This window comes from Notamacropus eugenii, chromosome 1 (assembly GCF_028372415.1).
Source record: "Notamacropus eugenii isolate mMacEug1 chromosome 1, mMacEug1.pri_v2, whole genome shotgun sequence".
Taxonomy (NCBI): Eukaryota; Metazoa; Chordata; class Mammalia; order Diprotodontia; family Macropodidae; genus Notamacropus; species Notamacropus eugenii.
The window spans coordinates 154552573-154576400 of record NC_092872.1 but is presented as its reverse complement, the minus strand read 5'-3'; the positions used below and the strand labels follow the sequence as shown (position 1 = coordinate 154576400).

General features: G+C 35.2%; 1 protein-coding gene across 2 annotated transcripts in view; it reads right to left on the bottom strand.

Annotated features, from left to right (window-relative positions):
* The window catches only part of ADAMTS17 (ADAM metallopeptidase with thrombospondin type 1 motif 17), a 489795-nt gene that overhangs the window by 136433 nt on the left and 329534 nt on the right, over nt 1–23828 (bottom strand). Inside the window, exons 15-17 of one of the 2 annotated variants that reach the window (XM_072616993.1) lie at nt 19489–19609; nt 15856–15930; nt 6917–6997 (exon numbers count right to left, since the gene is read on the bottom strand). In XM_072616993.1, the coding sequence (XP_072473094.1) occupies nt 6917–6997; nt 15856–15930; nt 19489–19609 (277 nt within the window). The remainder of the gene's footprint in view (nt 1–6916; nt 6998–15855; nt 15931–19488; nt 19610–23828) is intronic. The other variant, XM_072616988.1, reaches the window with a different exon arrangement.

The window sequence follows — 23828 nt, the reverse complement described above, 5'->3', positions numbered from 1 at the left end:
CATGACGCTTACTCTCATCACATTTGACTAAAGGAAGCAATAAAATACACACTCATTTTGGTATGAAAATCTATCTTACAATACAGGAAAGTAGGGGAGAAGGGGATAAGCAAGGTGAGGGTGATGATGGAAGATAAGGCAGTGGGAGGAGAGAGCAATTAGAAGTCAACATTCTTGGGGAGGGACAGGATCAAAAGAGAGAATAGAAGAAATGGGGGGCAGGATAGGATGGAGGGAAATATAGTTAGCCTTACACAACACGACTATTACGGAAGTCATTTGCAAAACTATACAGATATGGCCTATATTGAATTGCTTGCTTTCCAAAGGGAAGGGGTGGGGAGGGAGGGAGGAAGAGAAGTTGGAAGTCAAAGTTTTAGGAACAACTATTGAGTATTGTTCTTGCATACAACTAGGAAATAAGAAACACAGGTAATGGGGTATAGAAAGTTATCTGGCCCTACAGGACAAAAGAGAAGAAGGGGATAGGGGAAGGGAGGGATGTTAGAAGGGAGGGCAGATTGGTGATAGGGGCAATTAGAATGCTTAGCATTTTCAGGTGGGGGAGGGGAGAAATGGGGAGAAAATTTGGAACTCAAAGTTTTGTGGAAATAAATGTTGAAAGCTTAAACAAATAAATAAAAAAAAAAAGAAATTAAGGAAGGAGTAATCTGGTCAAAGTACTTGAAAGAGTGATTTATTAGACTTTTGCCTGCTTTTAACTGTCCAGTCTCCCACTTCCTCTGTTATCTAGATCCTCCACCTTCCTCCATCTTTTTTTTTTATCCCAGGGAGAGAAAGGGTGCATTGTTATTATAATCATCTTAATCCAGAATGATTTGGAGATTAGTTAGCTCATTCTTGAAATTTAAGCTTTAAAAACTTCAAAGTGCTGTATGGTTGCCAAATGCAAAGAGGATTTGCTTTGAGGAGCACAGAGGATTTGAAACCCACTTGTTTCTGTTCCTACTTGGGCACTAATTTGCTTATTCTAAAGTTTCTGACTCATGAATTTTGCCTGGGCCATTATTTTGGGTTTAAAAAATTCAGGGATAAGCAACAAGGTAGAACAGATTTAACCTAACTGAACATTCATGATTTTCCAAAAGTCCTGAATGTTTTTGAGCTATGTGTCCTTTGTTATGTATTTGACCTACCTCATTTTTCTTTTGGAGACACTCATATGCCACATATTCACTTTATTTTCAGGTACAGCAGCAGAAAGCCTGGAAGCCATTAGGAGGAATTAGCAGGCAAGATTTCCCCACTGGGAGTCAAGGCTCCTTCGCACATGCATCCAGAGGGGTACCAGGTGAGAACTCTGCTCACACTTCTCCCGTCTGGCTCTGAATTGTACAGTAGGTGAAGGCTTTGTTCATTTCACCTCCCTCTGGACACACTAGAAGACTTGACCCACAGTCAACCTACTTCTCATACTGGCATTAAGTCAGCACATTTTATTTCCACTCAGAGTGCTTCCAACTCTCTTCTCAGCCTATGGACACAAGCTGCCGAGGCATTTCCTGTTCCAGGTGGTTTTGAGCCGTGAAACTAGCTGGCCAGCCAGCCAGCCTGCTTGGGTTGAATGTAGGTGGAGTAAAGTCTTTAGGAGTTGCTCCCAGCAAGTGAAAAAAATGATTTGACTTCCAAAGCACCCAGCCCCGACTGGAAACAGAACTGTTTGAACTAACTTTAGAAACATAATGAATACATAGACCAACTTCAATTGTGCCCTTTGTTGAAATGGCTGTAATAATCCTGTCAATTTGGAATGAGAGATTTGGTTCCCACTAGCCCACACAACTGGATAACTGACAGATTTCACACAAGATCTTCTTCTTAGAGCAAAGAGTAGTCTTGGGCCATGGTAAAAGGCCTAAGGTCAATTTTTATTCCCTTTAGAGCAGGGACTTTTAATCTTTTTTGGTGTCATGGACAACTTTGGTAGTCTGGAGAATGATGTTTTTAGATAATTGAAAGAAATGTGAAATTTCAGTTAGAGGTTATTGAAAATAAAGATGTCATTTTTGCCCCCTCATCCAAGTTCATGGACTCCCTGGCTATCATGCTTTCTTGGACTTTCAGGCTACAGAATATGAATGGAATGGAAAAATCATGAAGCCGGTTCTCCTATGTTGCACAGCCAAGGACTGTATTTTATTTGATTGCCCACAAAATTAATCTTTGTGAAATGTTCTTTTTCTTACAGGAATGAAATGCTGAGGAGTGAGACAAAGGATTCAAATGTCTCTGTCATCACCCTAGGAAAGGTGTTGAAAGTACAAAGAAGGTCTCTGGCTTTCTCAACTGCTTTTCTAGTTCCTAGACAAGACAGAACCATAATTATTATCTACCCACTTCATATGCTGTTTCATAAATACTCTGATCAGAGCCCACCTGGTCAAGCAGGAGAAAATTTAGTTTCTGGAAAATGGAGTTTTTCTGTAGGTCAAGAAAAATGGCTTTTATTGTTTTCCAGGTGCATTGCTGTACCAAATATTATATCTGTAGGTGTGGTCATGGTTCATAGGACAGGCTAAATAAAAGCAAACAGTAACTAATAACATGTTTCATCATAATATATAATATCCCAAAGTTCCACTCAACCTCTAATTTGGAGAAAGTAGCCTCAAGCAATAACTGCTTTCTACTCTCATAGTCTACACTAAAATATCCTTAAGATAATATTATATGGAGAATAAGTGGTAAAAAAAACAAAAAAAGCAAAAGTGCCAATATCTTACACTACTTACAGATAAGGTCAAAATGGATACATGACCTAAAGGGAAAAATCCTAGGTAAATTAGAAGAACATTGAATATATTATCTATCAGACTTATGGACAGGAGAAGAATTTATGAATAAACAGGAGATAGTTTTGTGAGATGTAAAATGGTTGATTTTGATTAAAGGTTTGTTTTTTTTAACAAATAAAACCAATGTACCCAAGATTAGAAAGAAAGCATAAAATTGGGAAAAAAAATTATAGTTTCTCAGATAAAGGTCTCATATCTCAAATATATAGAGAGTTTTCAAATTTATAAGAATATGAGTCATTCCCAATTGATAAATGGTCAAAGGATATGAACAGGCTGTTTTTGAATGAAGAAACCAAATTTATTTATGAAAAGCTATTCATATGAAAAATGCTATAAATCACTATTAATTAGAGAAATAAAAATTAAAACAACTTTGAGATAGTCTCAGATCTATAAGAGTGGCTTAAATGATAGAAGGAGAAAATGACAAATGTTGGAGGAGATGTGGAAAAATTGGGACACTGATATACTATTGGTGAAACTGTGAACCGATCCAATCATTCTGGAGTACAATCTGGAATTACACCTAAAGAGTTATAAATCTGTGTACATCCTTTGACCCAGCAATACTACTCTTAGGTCTTTTGTCCAAGGTAATAAGGCAAAAAGCAAAATAACCTGTATGTTCTTTATGTTAGCTCTCTTTGTGGTGGCAAAGAATGTGAAATTGAGGGGATGCTCATCACTCGAGGAATGGTTAAACAAGTTGTGGTATATGACTGTGATGAAAAACTGGCATGCTATAAGAAATAATGAGCAGGCTGATTTTAGAAAAACATGAACTTGCATGACATAATGGAATGTTGTACACAGTAACAGCAATATTGTTTGAAGAATAACTGTATATGACCAAGTTATTCTGAGTATTATATTTAAATCAACTACAAAGGATCTATGAAGGAAGATGGCATCTACCTCTAGAGAAGGAACTGATAAATTTATACATAGTATAGTTTTATATATATAAATACATACACATATAGATATATTTTACATATATATATGTGTAGTGTGTGTGTGTGTGTGTGTGTGTGTGTGTGTGTGAAATGGTGGCCTTGTCTAGTGTGGAGGGGAAGAGAAGGGGAAGGAAAGCAATTCAAAACTTAAAATGTAACAAAAATAAAATAAAATTTCTAAAAAAATAGATAAAAATTTAAAAATAAGTAGAAATATTCTGCTTTTCAAGTCAGAGGATTTGCTAAGTTGTAAACTCAACGAGAAAAAGGGGTCATGTTACTGATCTTTATATTCATCACCTCCTGCCCTTGTAGGTTTGAACTTAGTACTGTTTTATGTACAAAAAAGTAAATAGCAAAATAATTTGAAAAGAGGAGACATGGTAGAGGTGAGGCAGAGGCATGGTGCAGAGACTGCCTACCTATCTAATTGTAGTGGAAGGCAGTAAGGCTGATTCTAAATGGAAAAAGAAAGTGGGGGAAAAAGTTCCATTAACAGAGTAAGGGAAGTCCTTTCCATAATGCTTATGTAGAGACCATCAATAAACATTCATTTAACTGTTCTGAATGTGAAATTACTTTCCACTGACCAGAGAGCTGATTTATTAGAGAAACTGAATTCTAGCCATAATCATATTCTAGACACAAATGGAAGTGGAAGATATAAGGATGTCACAGTTAAACAGAGTTATATCACAAATTTTCTTTAGAGAAAGTAAATAAAATCATTATAAGGGTGGATTTCTTCATGCATTATGAGACACATAACATAAAACCTTGCACATATTAAATGTTTGCTGAGTACCTGAACTGATATCAACCAACCAACTCACCTTGGGTTGATTTCATTCAATGACAAGCATTTATTAAGCACCTGTTGAAGCAAGCCATTGTGTTAAGCTCTAAGAATACAAAGGCAAAATGAAATACTCCTTGCCCTCAAGGAACTTATGTTCTATTGAGGATTTTACACGATAGGCATAGGTAAGTACTAGAGAAGTTGAGAGGAATAAAGCCAAAAAAGGCCATTATGAAGACAATTAATAGCTTACATAACAACATCTGTTTCAGAGGATGGAGGCACAAAGAAATTCTATGGAGAATGCAATAAGGTTCTCTAAAATAAGTCAACAGATAGCTTAATATTCAGCGATATCAATGCAAAGGTGAACAGAGGAGAGTATCCCCCAAATAAGTCAGAAAACACGATGCAGAATTAAGAAATTAAAGAGCCCAATGACTTTAAATTATATGTAAGTCTCATGCTTACACAGCATTAATACTTTAAGAAAAGTGTCAGAAGGTACTGGAAGTGGCAAACACTGATGTTACAAAAAGTGCACTGGTAACTAAATGTGCAATCAAATCATTACAGCAAAGATCCCTATCAAATAAGAAGAGCTAGAGATAAGAATGTATCATGTGGGGTGCAATGACAATAGCTGCACCCTCAGGTATATTTAAATAAGCTACTGATGCTACCTGGAAGCCTAGTGCTCATATGCCACAAATGCATTCTTCTCTAAGAGTTGGAAGACCGTGGATACTGAACATCAACATGGACAACATTCACTGTATGTTTTCAGATCACTGGTTGCTAATGCGGGAGTCATTTTTGAATCAGTTGCCTGTACATGATCAGATGATACATTCTTTAGAGCAGAGATCAATACCAAAATAAAGAGAAAATGAGAAGATATTCTGTTTAGCCCTATGGAAACAAGCTATTCATAACAAAAAATAGGATACAAGTTTAGGCAAGTTAAAGCAATCACTGCAAGGAAAAGGCCAAAGGAGTTCAGCAGCTGCCTCAACTAGCAAAAACTCAGTCTTCTTGTCAAGTAGAGGGACATGATAGCCAAGGGTAAAGGCAATTTGGAATGTAAATTCATTTACAAAAAATTACAAAGGAGAATGGTGGCGAGCATAATCTTATAAAACAATGAAGACAAATGGAGTGGAAGAATGTCTGCAGAAAGTTTAACATGAGACTCAATTAAGTCACATGATCTGGAATATTTAGAGATGAAGCTAGAAGGCAGAGGGCAACGAAATAAAGAATGAAGCAAAACTGTCAGCCCCTCTGTCCTGACTCCACTTCTGACTTCTTAGACCTTCCCACCACTCCCCCAGCACCCTTTTCACTCTGAAATGCCACTTTCTCTGCAGACCTTTCTTCTGATTGGTGAGTTCCTGTTGAGGACCACCATTTTAGAATCTGCCTAGGCCATCCATGCTCATATCTCTCCCACTCAACTTCCAGACTTATCTATCTTGCCTTGGACAAGAACCTTTTCCTCCCCTCAACTTCCCAGCTCCTTTTATGTGTTGCCTCCCCACCCCCTCCTCCCCCATTGGACTGGAGCTCCACATTGGAATGTGAGGACATTCTTTCTGGCTTATATTTGTATTCTAGATTCTGGCTTAGTACAGTGTCAGGCACATAGTAAGTGCTCAATAAAAGTTTTATTTATCTATTTTTTTAAAAATAACTTTTATTATCAGTGACGATGTGGAGGCAGAATGTTATGGTGGATAGGGCATTGAACTTGTGGTCAGAAAGAATTGTTTCATATACTATGTCAGTCATTTATTAGCCTGGAAAGGTCACAAATTTTCTACGATTCATTTTTCTTCTGCAAAATGAGAGGGCTTGACTCAAAAGCTTCTAAAGCCCCCTCCATCTCTAAGTCTATGAACCTATAATGATGGCTATCGTGCAATTCTGGTTTTCATCAGGCTTTCAAAATTAGAAATAGTTTTTTGATCAGTAGAAGAGATCAATCATGAGCCAGAGAGATTCTGGTGAGTCAATGATTCAGGACACAATTGATGGGGTAAAAGTTCCTTTGAGGTTTGGCTACTCATATGGGTTTTGAGTAAAGGAAATCTTGCCTAGATTCATCATTATGTGTTAAACTTTTCAGCAGAGGTTTCTTTTTCTTTCAGTTTTAGAGGTGATTACAGGTGAACAATGTTAACATGATTGTGTGATTCTTCCAGACAATTTTTAAATATATGATCTGGAAGATCAGATGTAACTCAGAGGAAACAATATTGAACCAAGTTAGTTCAACTAGTTTGACTGATCAAAGTTAAACTGTCTCATTAAGTTAACTGAAAATCAAACAATTTCTTTACCCAGAAAACTGTGGGCAGGTTTGTCTTCAACCACTCGGATCCGACGGGCTCCAGCAGGAATTACAGCTGCTTCAATATAGCCTGTAAGAAAAGAATACACAGATGAAAAATTTCCAAGGCTCCTGGTCACTCAGTATCTCCTACCAAAAACCAACTCCACTACTTTTCGGCTAGCTTTTCAAAGCACACCAAAATTCCAAATCGGGATAGCCAGACTATAATTTTGGAATATACATGGTAGTATTATATTACTAATAATTGATGAAAGCTTTTGTAACTGATAACATATGATCTCATATCCTCTCATTTCCCACTAAGTATTTCATCCACTCTTGATTTCATTTTGGACTTTCCCTGAATCTTCTAAATCATTTAGGAAGCTGAAAAAACTTTCATTCTTGCAGGAACTCTGCTGGTTTAACACATGGTAGAATGGATAGACTACAGCTTCAAAATAAAGGGAATTAAGAAATTATTTTCAGCTAAAAGTAGGCTTGAAAGTTTAGTTATTTATTTAAACAATAACTATTATTGAGTAAAATTTCTAAAAAAATTTTTTACAGACATCAAAAACATTTAAGTAAATTAGATGGCAGACTACTCAATCTGTTATGACCCAGCAAAGGGATTTGGGGTATATCATATTCTGTTTTTTGAATACATTAATCTAATGTACTACCATGGACAAAAAGGCCAACAAAATATTTGGTAATATTAAAGAGCTAACAAAAGCAATCAAAAACAATATTTCCCAAATATAAATTACTCAGGAAAGGCATTCTTCTTTGACAAGAAGTGCTGGAGAACTGGAAAAGAGCTTGCCAGAAATTAGGATTAGATGGACAAAAAACATTTGCTACAATAATCTTAAAATGGATATTTAACCTGAACATAAAAGGTCATACAATAAAGAAAATGGCAAAGAATGAGATCATAGTTAAAGGGAGAATTCTTAGCCTAACAAAGAATAGAGCAGATCATAAAAAAGAAAAGATAAAACATGCTTTTCTACCTAATATAATTTTAAAATATTTACACAGATAAAATTAAGGAAGACAGAATTAAAAGATAAAAAGTAGAGTGAGGGTAATATTTATATCAAATATTACCCATAAAAAGATGATATCTCAAACTGATACAAATATTTAACACTAAGAACTACTCCCCAATAGCTAAGTGGTCAAAGGATGTGAAAGAAGTTTTCAATGGAGGGCTTGCAAACTGTAAGTGACAATGCAAAAATGAGCTACAAATCACTAATGATAAGCAAAAAGCAAATCAAAGTATCTTTGAGGTTTCACCTCAAACTATGTAAATTGGAAAAGATCACAAGAAATGGGAAGAGTCAATGATGGGCCAGACACTTGTAGATTATACAGAAGTCTCTCTAGATCATGAACATTTTTTCTTTACTTTCTTTAAGAGCTGATAAATTCTACTGAAAATAGCATGTATTAAACAGCATTGCAAGAATGAAATTTACTATATTTTAATGGATGGGAGGAGAATTATACTTGTCTCAACTACTTCAAAGTTAATATAAAAACAAGAATATAAAATAGCAAAAACCTCTACATATACTTAAGAAGATAATCCTAAATTATTGAACAAGCTATTGAAAATTTTTAAAAAAGGGAACTGGACAAAAGGAATTTCCTCAATACCAACTATGATAATTCAATCCAGAAAATAAACCAGTGTAAATTAAGGATAAAAATGAAAAGAATACCAACAAGAGAAAAGTGGAAAAAATTTGCAAAACATTCTAAGAATTTTTTCAAGGACAATGAAACCTCCACACTTGGACTCTAACAACATAGTCCTTGAGGTACTTACAGAAGTAGTAATGGCACTATAGAGAACAAAGATGAGAAAGTAGCCAGGTTGGATCAAGCATATAGAGAGGTGAACCTTTCTGGATATAACTGATAAAGAAGACATTGATGGACTGATTTACAAGGTAGCCGAAAGAGGAAAAGACACCAAAGGCCAGTAAAAAATCTTGAATCTTAAATGATTAAGAAAAAAAGTGGCAGAAAACAACAATTATTTACCTACATATCTCCTCCCATCTACACAAAATCTTTATGGAGGTCATCTATATATGGATTAAGGGCATCCTTAATGTGGGTATTGATTGGTAGGCAACAAGCACTTTTTCAAATGATATTCAACAGTGAATCACATCTTTACATATCACAATGAACTGAAAGATATAAGGAATATAAGCTTCCGTTTAGTTCATGATTTATTGTACAACAAAATACTTGATTGGGTAGAACTAATCGCTAGCTTACAAATTTTGTTCTGATTTCTTTTTATGACAAGCTGCCTTCCATCCATGTATCAAGGTCATTTAAGATTCCTTGAAAGACACATCACACATCAACAGAAATAATCCTGTTTATTGACCTTCTGATAATGGACATCTGGGACATTATAAAGCAGGGAGTTGTATACTTGCCCAAAGTATCTGACATTGTGATAGAGGACATCCAGTAACAAATTCTGGGTCAAGGATTGATTTCCTCATATATGATGAGGCCCTTCAGGTTCTCCTATTCATGAATAATATTGTGCCAACTGTCTCCAACATATTTCTGAGTTTCTTGGAAGAAATATATAATCACTCAAAGGAGCTGGTCTTTGACTTACTTGAATCTTTACCTTTATTTCCTAATGTCAAATATACATGAATATTTCTACTTCCTTTTGCCTTTTGCCACATCCATTTAGGAAGGACCAAATAGATGAAGAATTTCTGATACCCACATTCCACCTGCATCCAAATATTTAATGACTTGTTTAATAACATGTCTGTCTGAAATGGATAATACAGATGTATAAAAGGCTTGGTCCAGAGTTGGAAACAAGAAAGAAGGTAGACTGGATTGCTTTCAGAAAATCACAAAGCACTTTTCCTGATGTCAAGCTTTCTACGAATGTAAGAACCACCTTTTTCCAATGCAACCATATTGCAGGTATTACTGAAAGACAGTGAGATCTATAACACCACTGTCTTTCAAAGTTTAAAGATGAGCATCATGTGACAGACAATGAAAAGATATATGGTGGTTATGAGCAGGTATCTCCAGTGAGAATCCCAAAAAAGCTGAGAAATAAAGGATGTCAGCACATAATTGTATGAGAGAAAGAGAAGATTGGGTTGGTTACGTAAGAGTGAGGGATGACAGGTAACAGAATGTCTCACTGGTGCTTTTGTGATGTCAGGAGAAAGTGAGGAGGGCCTCCAGTGTGCTGGTGAACTTAGGGTAGCACGTGGAAAAGAGCTATACAAGATGGTCAGGCACGGATGGTTTGTGACTTGCATAATTGGATTAGGAACTTCTGAACTGATGAGTCATGGATTCACTCAAGCATTGAATGTAGAAATATATTTGTTTGTGGCAAGAAATGACAAATGTGGGGATTCAGAAAAACATGGGAAATATATATTGAAATAATGCAGAGAGAAGTAGAACTAAGATAATAATGTACATGATAACCACATATGATAACAACATAAATGAGAAGATAGCTAAACAGAAGTTGAAATCTAAGTAATGAAAAAAATACAACGAAGGTCCAAGAGAAGAGATAATAAGACTTACATCCTTCTCTCAAGGCAAAGAAGTTGGGGTCTACTAAGACAAAAGATCTGATATTTTCAGACAAGGTTTTTGTATCTGATGTTAAATTGTATCTGATGTTAAATGGTGTTTCTTTGTTATAAGGGAACATTTAATCTGGAAATGACTAAAACAAAATGCATCGATAAACATAGTAAAAAATAACTAAAAAGGAAAGATGTATCCTTCCTTATTCCTTGCACTTTGACCTGCTTGAAACTTTACCTTTATTTCCTAATGACAAATTAGGCATTCCTTTTGCCTTTTTCTTCCATATTTCAACAGCACTCCTTTTTTGTTGCTTATTCAAGCCTTAATCACCTCAGATTTGCTTTCTCTTTATTTGGGATATCACAGAACAATTAAATGTCACATATGGAGGTTGGCTTTTTTTTCTTCCTCTAGAATGACAGGGTATTTGTTGATAAGGGCAAATAAAAAAGTTCCATGTATCCTAGAACGTTAAAAAAGTTGTGTATTTTGCATTTGTATTTCATGTGCAAATATTAGAATTTGAAGATTTTTTTTGTTATGATAACTTCATGTAAAGAATAACCTTTGACATGGTAGGGAGTTGGTTTTGTTTCTTTAAGAGATACTAAGCTACCAGATAACAATATATTTTAAGTCTCTGCTTCCTCTGGCTGCAAGACATGCACTGCACTATTTGCAACCATTCCTCCAGTCTGCTAATTAGACACTGAAACATAAAAGCAAAATAATGAATTTTCCGATCATTCCGAACATTACAATAACAAAATTATTTTACCCTGGTTAATAAGCCACTCAGAATACATCAAAGGTCCAAGTTCACATGGTATCAGGTGATATATTTTAATTTGTTAATCACTAAAGCAGATGTGCTCAAAAGCAGTACAGATTTAGCGATGTAATGAATATCCTTATCCATTAAGAAAGGAGCAAGGAGGTTCCTTTTACAACTGCTGAGATCCTGCTACAGCTACAATTGCAAAAGAGTGAAAGATGACACTGAAAAGAAACACTTCCTAAGACATTAGATAGTTTTTAAATGGTAAAAAGCAGCCTTTGAGCTGTTAATGGAATGAGTGTTTAATTTGGTCTCAAACTAGATTTAGTTTCTGATAGAAATTTTAAGCCAGACTGATGGCTCCTAGGGTTGCAAGTGTAGCTTCTGAACAAGGAAAAACAGTTCTTCACCACTGACTATTAACTGTTCTCCTTAATTGCAGCAAATGGTTATCTATTTTCATAGGTTTGAACTGTTTCCAAACGGATAGAAGAGAAAGGTCAGGCATGTTGGATACTTTACTTGTTGATCTTAATGGACATCACTGTATGTATTCACTTGCATTACAAAAAGAGACCTGTAGCCAGGCAAATTATTCAACATCTTGTTTATGCATTTGTGACGCTGTTTTGTGTTATAGAAGCATCACAGTACAGTAGATAGTGCTGGGCTTCTAGGCAGGAAGAGTGAAGGATTCAAATCCTGCCTCTTAGATTTACTACCTAGGTGACCCCAGGTAAGCTAATAAGCCTCTGTGTGTCTCAAGAAACTCCCAGAATATATCTCCTAAATTATAGACAGGTTGTGATCTGCAGTAGTAGAGGAAATTCCCACTGGGAATTCCCCACATATTTATATATGTATATATGTGTGTATATGCATGCATATATGTGTATGTATACATATATGTGATATACTCACATATGTATATGTGTGTGTGTATATATATACATATACACACATACACACACACACACACATAATCACCCTGACTTAACTGTAATCTCCTTGAAAGTAAAGACTGTATTTTAATGATCTTTGTGTTTCCTTCAGTGGCCACTGCAGAGTTTTTAAGTGTTTAACTGTTTACTAAATTCATCATTAAGTGAATGAGTTTATCTTATTGTCTTATTAAGCACCTGCTAAGTGCCAGGCCCTGTACCTATAACGTCTATTGAATGTTGCATCTATGTTCCTACCTGGCCTTTAATACTTGTATGTTATTGACATCCAAAGAATTTCTACAGTTGAACAGAGTGCCTATGATGTGAGGCATATTGTTTCTGATGAGTTTTAATACAGGCTACACAGGATGATTCAATGTCTATAATGTCTCCTAAAACTAAGCTTGCTGATTCTGTTTTGAACAATAATTCCTGGCTCTATCATGTTGCCACATTATTCAAATGGCTGAGTAAAATCTGGTCTGTTAACATTGAATTTTGGAGTAGGGCTCTTTCAGTAAGAGAACAAATCTAGTTGTTTCTTGCATCATGTTACAGGGATTTCTTCAAAGGACCAGACAGCATACAGTTCTTCACAAATCTTTCTTATTTTATAACCTCATTCCATGGGATTCTGAAGTTACAATTCGAATAAATACTGGACATATGAAATGAGAAACTAGAAAAATAAAGCCTTTCCACAGTCAAGCTGATGAATACTTTTTTCATGTCTTACTGCATCTTCATTTATACTGTGAACCAGATCTGGAAGCAAGATCTTTTGGCTGGACTGAATTTCTTCTGACAGTAGAGACAAACCAACAACAGGGAATGTCCTCTTTCGTGACTGTAGCACAGCTGCTTCAGTGCTATTAGAGCACAACATTTCAAATTCAGGGTGGAGTCTACATTTAACTGTGCTAACTTCCTATATTTCACAGTTAATGAGGGACATACCAGAGAAACTGTCATCCACAGATAATTTCCAAACTTCATTTCATCGGGAAAATTAAGGTTAATGATTTTTTGCTTCCTCTCCTGCCTATTTTATGAGGGCTGTTCATAGATATTAAAACTGATATATCTGAATCTTGTTTTCTCTCCATTTTCCTTCTCACCCTTCAATGGTGGTACTGATGAATAGTGAAATGGCCCAAACTCTGGCAATGTGAAAAAGTGGAAGAAAAAAGGAAAAAGTAGAGTTCTCAACTTGGATAATTAGTGTCTGAATTACAAGGGTTGAAAATGGCAAGGAAGGTTTTTGTAGTGAAGTCTAACAAACCTGCTAATCTGTTTTTCTAAACGACTTTTTTCTTTTTAACAAGAGGAAAAAAAAAAAACAGAGGAAAGGTGCCAGTTATTTGGAGAGCTTCTGTTCACAGTCAGATCATGAACAGGTGCAATGAAATCACCTTTAACTTCCTTGCCAACAGTTCCCACATGACCCAGAGTGTTATCCTCACAGAATGATCACTCTCAGCCTGTGTTGGAATTTGAAAAATCCTTTAGAGGTATAAAGTGCCCATCACCAATTCCCCAAGTCTCCCAGAATCCCTCTAAGTAGATGTCCCATGGAATATCATTTTAGAAACCACAGCATCACAGACCGTTAAATTTAAAAGTGATGATTCTGATTTGACAAATATCAAATGGTTCATTAAATTATCAGCCTCATTTATTTGTAAGAACTACTATTTTCAAATCTGGAGAATCTTCTCTTGTGGTCTCTTTCTTTAAGCATGGGAAATCAGGTTGGAGGAAAATGAAGAACTAATTTCATTGAGAAGCCATGGATAAACTTCTAAGCCTTTTTGCTATGGTTCATACCTCTTTTATTTTCATTCTTAGTTGTTCCCCACTAAGATTTCCCCCAAAAGATCTCCAAAGTTATATTTCCTTTATAATCTTTCAAAATTCTTTTTTGGGCATGGCTATAATAATAAAAATCTCTCAAGAAAATGTTTGATCTTTATTTCCAATAATTTTTCATGGAGTTATTTTTTAATCACAATAAAGAAATGCATAATTCTTTTGCATTAATGAACAAATCAATTTCATTTTGGTAGGGGAATGTTCCAACTATTTGTGGTTTTCAATGGGCGTAGCCTCATATGTAAAGAAATTATCCAGTGATTTTGAGGTCACTGTTTAGAAGAAAGTGAAAGTCAAACATATTTTTCACTTTCACTGTAAGAAGCAGGAAATACAAATTGTATTTTTTTTTTATCAGTAGACAAATCTGATTTTGCAATAAGCATCTTTCTTTTGGAAGAAAAGTCTTTAAAGAATCTTCTAGAGAACACTTTATAATGTACAGGTGAAATTCATGTGAATATTATGACCTTCCTTCATACTTTTTGTAATGTTAATGGGTGCTATGAAGTTAACTATTTTCGTCAGTATCACTTTTATTTCCCCATAGTCATCAGTTTAATATTATGATTATTTCTTGTAAACTGTTTATATGAATAATATTATTGCTCTTAAAAATGCTTACATAGAAGGCAGTGCAATCTGAATGAACACAATTTCCTTTTCTGGAGAGTATTTATGGAAAAATAATTATTACAAAATTGAATTCTATAGGTCATATACTGATAAAATTATTTGTAATATGGCATTTTACTTGTCACAGTAAGGGTTAATGCAATGTTTTATATATCTTATTTATGTATTAAGTTTAAATAGTAAACTGATCATTGATTTTTTTCAATTTATCTCTTAATAATGACATAATATGTATATACAAATAACTAATCTAAAAAAGCCAGAAGTCACTTTCTTTAAAGGAGAATATTAAGTCCTTTCTCTAAACCTAAATTATGAATCTAAATACAAATTTATGAATCTTTGATAAAAAGATACCATTTTAAGAATATTCCAATTAGTACTCTCAAATTGGTTAGCTATATAAACAAAGTAATTGGGTTGGGCACTTTTCACTGGCACAAAAGAAATTTAGTATTAAATCTATTAATGGTTTGGTATTATTGGGGGAGAACCTAGTAAATAAACATTCTTGGGACATGAGATGACTTTAAAAATAATAGATTTTGACTTGTAAAATTTTTGATTTCTAATAAGTTATTATTGAATAAATGAATAAAATAGTTCAAGTTAAATCTGAACATACATAAAGATATTGGACTGCTCTTGATTCATGTCCATTTCTCAAGTTTGTTCAGATAAATTTTATTAGCTTTAATGTCTCCCATAGTTTTCTTTTTGATTCTTTCAAGTTCCAATTTTTACATCCAATGAAAATGGTGGAAAACATGTTGATGATCAGTAATAGAAAATTTTGAGAGAGATCTAGACTTTAAACCAATTCCAAGGAGTTTAAATATTTCTGTGCTTAAGTACACATTACATAAAGAACCCAACTGGCTATATCATTGTATGAAGAGAAGTGCTTTCTCTATGCAGAGGTTGTTCCTGATAAAAAGATTATCAATAGGAAATGGCCTTCATGTTTATCAATGGCTTCACATATGACCCAGTCATTCCACCAAGTCCACTCAGTAGGCAAGCATAGAGAGAGAACAAACACCAAAGATGTCTCCACTATGAACTATGCACAGCATTCAAACATCTTACATGAGAAACACTTGGGAACAGCCTTTGCCTTTGTCATCACACACGTGGACACCTTCTTACAAATATTATTGGTGACTAAGAAACAGAAATGGGTTGTGTTACATGTTATGAGGACTTAAATTTATGGTTTTAAATCATAGGACTACAAGGATATCTATTACTTCTAGCAATGCACAAGCACTAATTTCTTATTATTTCATAGCTGCTGACAAAGTAATCACATATTTCTATGCACAGAAACTGAAATAGCTATATAATTGTTAACAGAAATAAATTTTTTTAGAAGTAAAATTTTTAATAAAGAAAAGAATTTACTAAGGCAGTCTTAATTTATACAAAGTTTATAAATACCTGAAAATTTCTGAATACAGACATCTCTAAAATGAGGATAATAATAGCACCTACCTCATAGGACTGTTGTGAAAATCAAATGAAGTCATCTATGTAAAGCCCTTTTAAAACCTTAAACTTCCATTTAAATGTAAGCTATTATTATATTTCATTAATTCTGACTGGTCCTATCTTTGAAGTCCATGATTACTGAATATCCATTCTCTGTATGGAGGTAGTTGGTGTGGAAGCATCAACTATAATGTGATTACCGATTTACTAAATTCAGATGTCAGTAGCTTCAATTTAGCTCAAAGCCTGAGTATTTTTATGGATATATACTAGAAGAAAATTGGGTTAGGTTGCATAAATCAATGCTTTTTATGGACCATGATTGCTAAGGATATACTTTTTTATTCAGCTGATAGAGAAATAATACCTGGAGTGGCAAGTAATACAATTATAATGAAAACAAACTTTAGATACCATCTAATCTATCATCATACTGTGATGGGACAATCTCTGTTATCATCAACCTACCAAAATGAATTATAGACATTTTAGAAGGTAAAACTCCATGGGTTTTCAGAATCTAAAACTTTGGATGAGATAACTGAAAACAACCCAAGCAAGTATTATGTCATTATAAAATGTTGCCATGAATTCTTTCTTTAACTTTTTCTTATTTGTGTGGGATGATATTTTCCTTTGGAATCAGCCCTCATAACAGCACAATACCTCCTTTTGCCACCTCTTTCATTTTTCTTTCTATGTGGCATAGAAGTAAATAGCAAATCATCCTTCTACTTAAAATAATTGGTGTATACTTCAGAAACCACTATTCTATTTACAAGACTGATTTATTACCACCAAGAAGTATAGGATATATATATATAGGATTTTCCAAGAAATTTTTCAGCCACTCAATCCACACGTTCTTACTGTGTGACAGGAACTGTGCTAAGCACTGAGGATACAAAGAAAAACACAGTTCCTGACCTCAAGATGCTCACATTTTAACAGGGGATACAACATATATGACATATGCAGTTAAAGTGGGAGATAATGTCAGAGGGAAAGCAGAGCAGTGACCTTCTATAAAAAAGGTATTATAACTGTCAATTCTGGATTTAATAATGATGACCAATCTTTTACAGTAACATTAAATACACACACATATGTATATTTTAAATTACATATTTCTTTAAAATCAGATCTATCTAAAATTGGAATGAGCTTCTAATTAGGTAGTGAGTTCCCTCTTACTGGAGGTCATCAAATAGAGGCTTGGACTAGTTAAGTAGATGGGGATTCCTATTTCAGGTAGGAATGAAACTAGATCTGGGGTCTTTCCCACCCTAGAATATCATCATACTATATGTATTCATATATTTTAAGTATCAATAGATTAGTGTATCTTATTTTAAACATCTCCATTAGCATAATGGTATGCTTACTTTAATTCTTAGGTACAAAGGTTTAAACAGCTTTTTGTTTTATAATAAAGGTATTATATTTGGCAGCTCTTCAGAATAACAGGCAGAACATATGCATCCTACCAGAGTAAACATATGCTTATCTATTTCATAGGTTTGCTAAGCCACGTCTTGAATCAACAGCTGGAAGCCACATTGAGAACAAGAGGCAAGGGTGGTGACAGGCTCACAGAAAAAATCCTACACCACTTCTGCCTGGTTGCCAGCTGGAGATTCAAATGATGCAACCGCGAAGTCTAATCCTGGGAATTGGCTATGGAGACTACAGATTCCATGTACACCTCACATGTGATGATAGGTGTTAGCTGGCATCTCAGAATAGTATGTAATGAAGGAGAAAGACATTATGTGGACAACAAACCAAGGATCTGAAATAGCATACATTAAATAACTAATGCCAATGTATTCTTGTTAATGGGTCTTAGGTGAAAGAAATTATGTTTTCTTGATATATTATGTTTTACTAAACGTAAATAAAACATAAGAGCTTATTTGTTAAATTATGTTTTTATCATTATGAATTTTGTTTTGCATCATTATGCATTATATATTTTAAAGTAGATTGTAATCAGTGCTTTGTTCCAATGAACTTAGCCAGTGATTCAGTCTATGTTCAGTTTAGAATAGTCCTCATGTAGACTATATATAGTTTCTTCTGTCCTCCCCCCAGTGAAGAAATTATCCTTTGGTTATTCAGGGGAAACTGATAGTACATTGGCAGTAAAACCCTCACAAACCACAAAGTATAGGGAGGGAAAAACTATGCTCATTTTCCATAGGCTTTAGAAAGTACATAATGACCATAATCCCAGTTTTCAAAATTGATAATTGCTGTATTTTTCCTCAACTCTGCTTTTCCTGTCTCAGCATAGGGTAACAGAGCTGGGAGAAGGATTTTAGTGCTTTAAATCAGAGTTCTTAAGCTGGGATCTGTGACTTTTTTTTTCTAAGAACTTTTATCTTATGCATTTAAAAACATTATTCCAAAAATGAGTCCATAAGATTTATCAGATTGCCAAAGGGACAAATGACAAAAACAAAGGTTTAGAACCCCTGGTTTAAAGGAATTTTCATATTTTTTCATAATTTTCTTTTGTCAACCCTTTTCTAAAATCTCTTCCAGAATCAGAAAAGTATCACATTCATCTGAACATAAATGAGCATGCTTGTCAAAGTAGAAAAAAAATAAAAGCAATATAAATCATATTTTGAAATATTCTAAGGTACTATGTTAACATAATTTGTAATACTTGGGCAATTAGAAGACAGGGCAATTTATTTTGTAATCATGGTCAACAGAGAAATATGAGAATACTTTGAAACCTGTAGCATCACATAGTGTTTTGCAGATTCATGTAAATATTATCAAATTTTACTTAAATCAGACTGAGAAATGGTAAATTACTCTCACCTCTAAGTAAAAGGAATTAGGGAAAAATTATCTTTCTCATCTTTTTAATATAAAATGATGATGTGACGTTAAACTGGAAGGGCATAGTTTTGAGGTCATTAAGGCAAGAGCCACAACAATGATTTATGTACCATTAATTGGTTGGAGGTGAATAAATTCCTTTTAAAGGCAAATTCTAAAGACAAAGAAATAATGTTTTCTCTGCCTTTCATGAATCTAAGGTCAATGTATGGACTTAGCAAGATATTATGATGAATCATTTGGCTACAACACTTAGGAAAAATAATCAGTAAGTTAGAATTCAGGAAAAGAGGACAATTAGGCAAAACTTATTATTCAAATGGTACCTGAACATTATAGAAAGTCAATAGAAGGTTTTTCAGAATTTCTACTCACCCATTCCCTTGGTATGGTTGAAATCTCCCTTTACAACCTTGCAGGTTTTTCCATCTCCATTACATATTCCACAGCGATCTTCTTTGGCAGCTGATCCAATGATCCCATCACAGCCAATTTTCTAAAAAAACAAAATTCCCTGTTATTTATTTTGGTTATGAGACATGGATTTTTTGAAAAAGAGAATCTTATACCTTGGGCTAACTTGAATTCAGAAGAATTTCCCATTACTGGAATATTCAAGGACATTTCATATCTAATTCAGCTTTAATTTCTAATTTGGTTCTTGTTCCTCACAGCATTAAATATAAATTAGCCTTATCTGGTGGATCTCCTGTTATTCCCAGAACATACTACAAAAATAATGATGAAATTTGAAATTATTTGTCTTCTGAGTTCAAAGTTCATTCTTCATATTATCTCATTTATCCTCATGACAGTTCTTGTGGGATAGAGGAAGAATTCTTTTGCGTTCTTTTTCATATAGGGAAATTAAAACACAGACTAATTTATTTTATTATCATTATTCTTGTTGTTATTTTGCTAAGGGTTATAGTAAACCAAACACAGACAAAAAACAAACAAAAACTAAGAATGCAACATGATCCAGTGACCCCAGAGACCTAGTTCTTCCTTTGATGTCTGGAGGGTCAGTAATAACAATCTTCCCTGCCCCCCCCCCCAAAAAAAACCCCTATTCCTAGTGGATAATGACTTCCTCTGCCTTTACTTACTGGAGCAGGATTCATCTATCCACAGAATGACTTCCACATCACCTCTCCCTAGCTCATAAGTGTTTCTGACAACTGTCAGACAACATAGAGAGTAGTTTTGTTTGTGTTGAAAAACTGCACTCCCTACGTATACAGCCCTTCACTTACTGAAGTCAACTCAACAAGTATTTGCTAAGCAAGCACCTACTATGTGCTAGACACTTTGTTAAATATTGGAAATACAAAGAAAGGTAAAGAATAGTTCCTGTTCTTAAGAGCTCACAGTCTAATAGGGAGACAACATGCAAACAACTGTACAAACAAAATAAATTTGTGATAATCTTGGGGGTGGTGTTGGAGGGAAAACACTAGCAATAAGTAGAACTGGGAAAGACCTCTTTCAGAAAGTTCAATTTTAGCTGGCACTTAAAGAAAGCCAGGGAATACTGGAGGTGGAGATGAGGAGGGAGGGAATTCCAGGCATGGAAGACAGTCACTGAAAATACCCACAGTCAGGAGATGGAGCATCTCATGTAGGAATAAGGAAGCCAGTATCACTGGACTTCAGAGTACATGGAGGCAAGTAAGGAAAAAGTGAGAAAAGAATAAGTATGGAATAAGAAAAGGTAGGAGTGAGGTGAAAGTCATGAAAGGCTTTTAAAGCCAAACAGAAGATTTCATCATTTATCCTAGAGGTAATAAGGAGCCTTTGAAGTTTATTGAATGTATTTATATGTAAGGTACAACATGGCCCGCCCTGAACTTTAGGAAGATCAACGTGACAGCTGGGTAGAAGACATACTGGAATGGGGAGAGACTTGAAGTAGGGGTCCAACCATCCCGCTATGCAAATAGTCCAGGAACAAGGGGATGAAAGCCTGTACCAGGATGGTGGAAGTGTCAGAGGAGGGAAGAGGGTATCTCAGAAAGATTTTATTTCTAATTATTTTTATTTAAATAAATGAAAAATGAGCCACCAAATACTTTTTCTTTAGAAGTCATTTCCTACTTCTCTAAAGCAAGACAATAAAAAATGACAGAAATATACTTTAAGAGATGAGCAGACAGGGCTATCACATGCACTAAGGGGCAGCTGACCTGTGTATCCCTGACCAGCGTCAGAGTTTGGACCTGGATTGAAGTCTCCCTTCTGACACATACTGGGTATGTGACTCTACATGGCATTTAATTACTCATCGCCCTAGCCAAAGTTTCCGGACAGTTTACCAATTTGCATTGACAGCGGGAATTTCCTCATGAAGAGATCCCTATACCAATGAAATCGTAGGTCTGGACCAATGCTAAAAAACTCACAAGCAAGGTTATTTATAACAAGTAGTGTCATTGAACGAACAGGCATTTATTATGTGCTTACCTCGTGTCAGACACTGTTCTTAGGTGCTGAAAGTACAAATACAAACACAACCTGCATCTTGAAGGAAGGGGGAATCTCTGAGGTAAAATGGAAAAGGGAATGCATTATTAGGTGGTGCAGTAGGCCTGGAGTCAGGAAGATCTGAGTTCAAACCCAGGCTCAGACACCTACTAGCGGTGTGACTTGGGGCAAGTCACTTACCCTCAGTTTCCTAATCTGTAAAATGGGGATATTAATGGCACCTACCTCCCAGAGCTGTTTGAGGATAAAATGAGATGATAATTGTAAAGTCCTTAGACCAGTACTTGGCACAGTCAGGGCTATATACATGTTAATTATCATCAACGTCATTATTATATGAATAGAGGATGTCTGGTGTAAAGGCACAGAGATGGAAAATGGAGGGTTGTGTATGAGGAACAGAGAGAAGGCTATTTTGGCTAGATCATAGTATACAAAATGAAGGGCTTTAAAAGCTAGTTTCTATTTTGTCCTACAGGCAATAGGGAGTCACCAGCATTTACTGAGTAGCAGAGCAACACAATTAAACAGTGGTTAAAGAAAATGACTTTGGCATCTGTGTGGAGGAACGACTGGATTAGACAAAGTCTTGAAGTAGGGAGACTAATTAGAAAGCCATAAGAGCTTAATTGGGAGATGATGAAGGCTTGAACTAAGATGGTGGCAAAAAGAGAGAAGGAATGGGCATGAAAGATGCTGTGAAGACAGACATGGCAAGGTTGAGCAACTGACTGGATAAGTAGGATAAAGAGTAATAAGGAATCAGGGATAACATCAACATTATGAACTTGGGAAGTAAGAAGAATGGTTGCACTTTCAACGGAAATAAGGAAGTTTTGAAGTGGAATACATTTTTTGGTGAAAGACAGTGGATTCTCCTTTTGATGTGCTGAATTTGAGATATCTCTCACATGCTGAGTTTGAGATATCAATGAAAGGTGCTTTATTAAAACATCTAGTTTTAAATGTCCAAGAGGCAACTGGTGATATGAAATGAAAGCTCAGGAAAGAGTCTAGGGGAAGACATAAATCTGTGGATCATCTGCAGAGAGATGATCATTAAAGTGATGGAAGCTAATGAGGTCACTAAGAAAGGGCAGATTGGGTCCAGGATAGACGCTTGAGGAACACCCACCTTTAAGGGGTATGATGGATAATGAACCAGTAAAATAGTCTGAGGTATTGTCCGACATTCCTAGCAACGACTATGATAGTTTCACACATACAGGCTATTGTTTTGTAGAGGTAAAGCTATGTCCAAATTCAAAACTTAAAAAAGAATAGAAGTGTTCTTAGGGGCAAAAAGGGCTCTCCCCACCACCACCTCCCATCACCCCAGGCACCAGTGTCCTAAAGATAAAGAAGCTACGGAGGTGAGCTTAAATTGAGGAAACTTGGAAAAGGCTGCTTTCAAAAAAGAAGCTCAAAGTTGCTTCTGAAGAGGAATTCATTATTGTCCATTGCCAATAAAGAAAGAGTACAGAATAGTAGATTTAAGACTCAATTGGTAGGATTTAGGTGAAACACTAGAAAACAAATTATAGCTGGCAACAAACATAGAACACTTTGCCAAGCAAGGCTACTAAATACTGTGATTGGAGGCATTCCAATGAAGGTTGGACATCTCTGAATTTGGGAAGGATGAGAGCAATGAAATGAATCCTACATGAAACAGGGGGGACTTTTTTTTCTGGAGTACTGACCAGTCACTCTAAGTTCTACCTCAATAATAGATTCTGTATATTCAGAAGATTCAAGTTCATATCTTCCAAATATTTGTTCAGAGAAACCCTAGAGAATCTAAGGCTGTAAGTATATCTTCATAATATCATTTTGCATTACAAAAAACGGCATCTCTTCTCTCTCTTTTCCCTCAAGAGGTTAAAAAAGATCCATGCTTCATATCTCCTACATTTGTCTGCATGGGCGTACTGCCTCTCTACAGTGTGGTAAGGCACCTTTCACTGATGGATGTTGGATATGTGTGGTCAAACAGCAGGGAGAAATTCTAGACATTTGAAAGTTTACAATCTTTTAATGAGAAGCTAAGTTATTGTGCAAATTTTCTAACTTAACTGAGGTCTCTTTTTATGAATATGCTGGGTTCTTTGGAGTGTTGAGATGTTTTGGATGTGTCAGATAACTTTGGAACCCAACTTCATAATGTAATAAAAAAAATACTAATCTGTGAAATAAAAAAAAAAAGATGGGTTCAAGAGCTGATCTTGTCA